The sequence below is a fragment of the Bison bison genome, unplaced genomic scaffold, assembly GCF_000754665.1.
Source record: "Bison bison bison isolate TAMUID 2011002044 unplaced genomic scaffold, Bison_UMD1.0 scf7180017849657, whole genome shotgun sequence".
Taxonomy (NCBI): domain Eukaryota; kingdom Metazoa; phylum Chordata; class Mammalia; order Artiodactyla; family Bovidae; genus Bison; species Bison bison.
The window spans coordinates 75,098-80,215 of record NW_011480230.1 but is presented as its reverse complement, the minus strand read 5'-3'; the positions used below and the strand labels follow the sequence as shown (position 1 = coordinate 80,215).

At 52.3% G+C, this 5,118-nt stretch overlaps 1 protein-coding gene across 1 annotated transcript in view; it reads left to right on the top strand.

The window, feature by feature from the left end:
- Positions 1 to 1,634: 1,634 nt before the first annotated feature.
- The window catches only part of SIGLECL1 (SIGLEC family like 1), a gene marked incomplete at its 5' end in the record, with an annotated part of 21,091 nt that continues 17,607 nt past the window's right edge, over positions 1,635 to 5,118 (top strand). Inside the window, 4 exons of the mRNA XM_010847587.1 lie at positions 1,635 to 1,773; positions 2,343 to 2,411; positions 3,607 to 3,882; positions 3,997 to 4,102. Of these exons, the coding sequence (XP_010845889.1) occupies positions 1,635 to 1,773; positions 2,343 to 2,411; positions 3,607 to 3,882; positions 3,997 to 4,102 (590 nt within the window). The remainder of the gene's footprint in view (positions 1,774 to 2,342; positions 2,412 to 3,606; positions 3,883 to 3,996; positions 4,103 to 5,118) is intronic.

Here is a 5,118-nt window from a genome sequence, read left to right as displayed (position 1 = left end):
GAGACAGGAATACTGGAGTGGGTTGCCATTTCCTTCTCCAGATATAAAACTGAATCTCTTTGCTGTACAGCAGAAACTAACATTAAATCAGCTATACATCAATTAAAAAAAGATGTGCAGAGCTAGGCTGCGCAGGGTTGGCATAGCAGCTCTCCAAGGCCGTCAGGGAACTAGGCTTCTTGAATTGCTCTGTTAAAGCATCCTTAAGTGAACATCAACCATAAGTGGCTTTCTTCCTCATGGTTACCTCATGGTTGCCAAATTGCTGCTCCACCTCCAGTATCACATCCATATTCGAGGAGGAAGAAGAAGGAAGAGACAGGAAAGAGGAAAGGACAGTATCAAGAAAGCAAAAACTTTCCCAAGAATCCCCAGCTTATTTCCACTAAAACAATGTCACATGGTCCCCTCTTAATGGCAAAGGAGGCCAAAGTATTGCTTTAGCGGGCAATATTGCATCCCTAAACAGGTTGAATTTGTGAGTAATGAAAAGAAGGGTAAGTTACTCTCTGGCATCTAGACAAAAACAAATCACTCTGCCATGAAGAAAAAGTCACTTCTCCAGAAAAGAACAAATAACATCACTTGATAGGGGCTTCCCTGGTGGTCCAGTGGTTAAGACTCCGCCTCCCAGTGTAGGCAACACAGGTTCCATCCCTTGTCAGGGAACTAAGATCCCACCTGCTGCGGAGCAACTACATGCCCTGTAGCCAGCGTGCTGCAACTAAGACACAATGCAGCCTTATTATTATTTTTTTTAATCACTTGGTAATTCTGGGAGGGGAGAGATTACCTACTTCTGACTGGGTGGGGCAATCAGGAAAGGCTGCATCAAGGAAGCAGCATTGAACTCAGTTATGAAATTAAAGAAGGATTTGAATGTGGACAGAGGAGAGCTACAGAAGGAAAAGCTGGGAAACACAAGAGTCCCTGATGACGGGAGAGCTATGTTTAGGGTGAAATTTGGAAAGGGGAGCATTGGGAAAAGGTTTGAGAAAGACATTGAGAAAGCATTGAGAAAGACACAGGGACATAAGACAAGGGTCAAGCAAACTTGTGGGGACCCTCATTTACAACGCAAGAAGGTTTGGAACTTTTCCCATCAGCAGTAGGAACCCCCATCCGTTTTTATTCCCCCCAAATGTTAAATCGGTCCCATCCTCTCCATCTCTCACAGCCTGTGCACCAGCTCCAGCCTGCCATTCTTCCCCAGTCACCACCTCTCTCCCCTGACCACCTGGCCTGCCGTCACTCCCCCTCCAGGCTATTTTTCACCAGGGCCCCAGGGGGACATTCCAAACCCCCAGACCTGACCCTGTCTCCCTGTGGCACACAGTTTATGAGGTACTGGTAAACTTTAGAGGAAGCCTGCAGACCTGGGACTAAAGACCCTCCTAAGGGGGCTGGGGAGGGGAGTGAAAGACTAGGGGGCGGGGGGGGGGGGGGGGGGTGCGGAGGGAGACGTGCCTTCGGGGCATCACAGAGCATCACGGTGGTGCCGTCCTGTCTGCAGGCCCTCAGGCATCACATCCCACAGAATTCCTGCTTCTCAGAGGGGACGCGCCTTCAGGATGACCGAAGAGGCCGAAGCCCCCGCTGGCTAAGAGTTCTTTCTGCTCTCCCCACCCCCGCAGCCTCTGCCAGGTATTCATCACATCACCCCTTCTGAACCAGACAGCTCCGGTTTCCCGGCCTGCTGTGGTCTAGGCCCCGGGCCTCTCCTGTGCCGAGAACAACTGCTGCTGCTCATGGCGCCGCCAGGGCTCCGGCTGGGTGAGTGGGAACAGACGCAGTGCTGGAGGGGTCTGAGGAAGCCGAGCCTCCAGAGCCAGGGCTGGGTCGAGCCGTGGTGACGTGAAACAAGAGGGCTTAAGGGTTTAGGATGGGCCTCCCTGATGGCTCAGCGGCAAAGAATCTTCCTGGAATGCAGGAGACTGCAGGGTTGTTCCCTGGGTCAGGAAGACGCCCTGGAGGAGGAAACAGCAACCCACTCCAGTATTCTTGCCTGGGGAATCCCATGGACAGAGGAGGCTGGTGGGCTACAGTCCATAGGGTCGCAAAAAGTCGGACACGACCAAGCAGGCACGCGAGGGTGTAGGGCACCAAGGAACCAATGTGGGTTAAGCATCTGTGGGCCAGATTCTGGCAGGAGTTGGGGGGGATTGGGGAGGTGGAGGTGGGGGTGGGTGGCCTGGGCCAGGCAGTAGAGTTGAGGGCGAGGGTGGGGTCTGAAGATATTTGAGCACAGGAGCTGTCTGAATATTGCTAGCATGCTCCAAGTTCCAAAGTTAGTAAGTTTTTTTCAGCCTCTTTTGATCGCTCTCCATGGCCTGCTTCCCCAGATGGTGAAAATAATGTGGAGGTCAGCAAGGGAAATGGAGGAGAGGCCTGCAAATTCCTCATTGCCTCAAGTGACCCAAATGGAAAGCCCAAGATCAAGGGCAACTGTTCAGGGGAAAATGACCCTTTTCCTCCAGTAACCCCAAACAACTCCAATGACTAAGTACATGGAAATGCTAAGGACCAATTCCTCATTATTGGAGACCTTGAAGAGCGTGACTATCCCTTATTAACCCACAATCTCACTGGATGGACCACATGTCCGACCTGTTCTACGGAGAGTGAGGTGGTTTCGTGGTGTTCTTACTCAGAAATAAGCATAGCAGTCTTTGCTTAAGATGAATGCTCAGTCCTTGTCCACCGGGATGGGGAAGAGGAAAATCTAAAAATGTTCATTGAATGGGTGGTAAGTGGTCCTGAATTGAGGCAGGAACACAGTAAACCTCAGGCATTCATTGTATGCCTTTTCCAAGCAATGATAGTGTGAGATGGGCTCAGGAAGTCTCTCTGTTTTCCAGACTAGGGAAGAGTAGAAGGGGAAATGACTTGCCAGGAGCATCCAGACAGTGATGGAGGGAAAAATCTGACCACAGGTGGAGCTGGAAGGGCCAGAGTTGGGGACCCAAGGAAGAGAGTTACTGAGGTTGGGCAGTTTAGCCTGGTGGCGGTGGATAGATGAGGGATCACAGGCAATGCAGATCCTCAGGAGACTCCTCTGCCATCGGTCTGGAAAGTTGAGTGTTCGGTTCAGGCCAGATGAAGAGAAAGGGTGAAGGGTAACTGGTCTGTGAGGCCTGACTCCTCTGGACTTCCAAAAAATATGTATATATTTTAATATATAATTTTGTTCACTTATTTATCTTTGACTTTCCTGGGTCTTCATTACTCTGTGGGCTTTTTTCTAGTTGCAGTGAGCAGGCTTCTCACTGCAGTGGCTCCTCTTGCTGCAGAGCACAGCACCTAGGGTGCCTGGCCTTCAGTAGTTCTGGCTTATGGGCGCAGTTGTTGTGGTTCCCGGGCTCTAGAGCACAGGCCCAGAAGTTGTGGCTTAGTTCTTCCATGGCATGTGGGATCTTCCAGGACCAGCAATTGAACCCGTGTCTCCTGCACTGGCAGGCAGATTCTTTACCACTGAGCCACTGGGGAAGACCCAGAAAGTCTCTCTGAAGTTCCTGGTTTATCACAAATAAAGAAAAGGCTGGGTCCTGGAGGAGGCAGACAGGGAATCAGTATGCTTGCTGACTCCTGATCCTCCCTCCCTCACAGCCCCCACCAGGCTGCTCGATTCCTCTTGCTCCTTGAAGAAGACTCTGCAGTGCAGCTGTTCCTTCCGTGGGACCCCCATGCCCTCCGTGCGGTGGTGGGTTGGGGGCGCTCCCGTGGCCATGAACCACACAGGCTTTCGGGTGACTTCTACCACGCTTGGCCCCTGGGCCAACAGCACCATCCATCTGACCAAGCTGCCTGAAACGGGCACGAGCCTTCTCTGTGAGGGCAGGAACCCAGAGGGAACCCACGCTCTGACCATCCTGCTGAAGTCAGGTGATGGTGGAGGGGCCCCATGTGGGTGGGGAAGAGGGGGTGGGCCCTGGGGTCTGGGGAGGCAGCTGGGAGGTCCCCGGGGAGAACCCCTTCTCATGAGCTCTCTACCTCCAGGAAGGAGTCCTTTGGTTGCCCAGACTTTCATGAAAGGGCTGATTCGGGGCGTGTTCTACGGAGCCATCGGAGTCACACTGCTCTTCCTCTGCCTTGTCCCACTCATGTGAGTACTGAGGTTAAGATTCACCGTAAGCTTAGTACAGCTTTAGGTAGCCTGTCTGTTGATGGGTGGGTTTGTGTTCCTGTCTTCCTTGTTGTTTGGCATGAGGTCAGGGTGGGGTGAGTTGGGAGAGTAGCGCTGACATACGTACCCTACCGTGTGTAAAATATTTAGCTAATGGGAAGCTGCTGGATAACACAGGAAGCTTAGCTTGGTGCTCTGTGATGACCTAGAGGGGTGGGATGGGGGTGAGTGAGAGGTTCAAGAGGGAGGGGATATAGGCATACAGGCAGCTGATTCACTTTGTTGTACAGCAGAAACTATCACAACAGCGTAAAGCAATAGTCCTCCAATTAAAAACATTCACCATTCAGCCTCTCCCAGAGCCTGCTACCCCCAGGCCTGTGGTGCTGGATGGACCCCCCCACCCTTGAGGAACTCAGGGTCTGGCAGCAAACAGGGTCCCCACAAGCCAGGGCCATCGGGAATATACGGGCCACAAAACAGGCCCAAGGGACCGAGGCTTTCAAAGAACTTCATAAAATAGAAAGCGGAGGAGGAAGTGAAACCAGCGGAGTCCCCAGGAAGCTGTCTCAAGTGGCAGCAGGGCTGAGCGTTGCTCATGTGGTGGAAAGTCGTGTACAGAGACCCCGGGAACACGTCTGAGGAACTTCCGGTGTCTCTGTGCAACATCAGGTGCATTGAGAGTGCACCTAAGTAACAGCGAAAAACGAAGTTGATAAAGGTTCTTGGGGTTGGTTCATAAAGACTCCTGAGACTTGGCTAAATGTGCTGGCTGGAAGCCTGGAGTGAGAAGGGCAGAGATGCCAGGGCAGGGCAGAGAGCTGGGCAGGGGAGCCTCTGGCCAGTCCAGACATCTTGGAGTTAATCCTTAGAAGAGGATTCACTGGGTTGTCGTTACATGCCCCCCCGCAAAAAAAAACAACCCAGTTTGCCCTGCCACCCCACTCCTCTTCTTCATCCTGATGGACCCTGATGGACAGTTACTCCCAACTCTC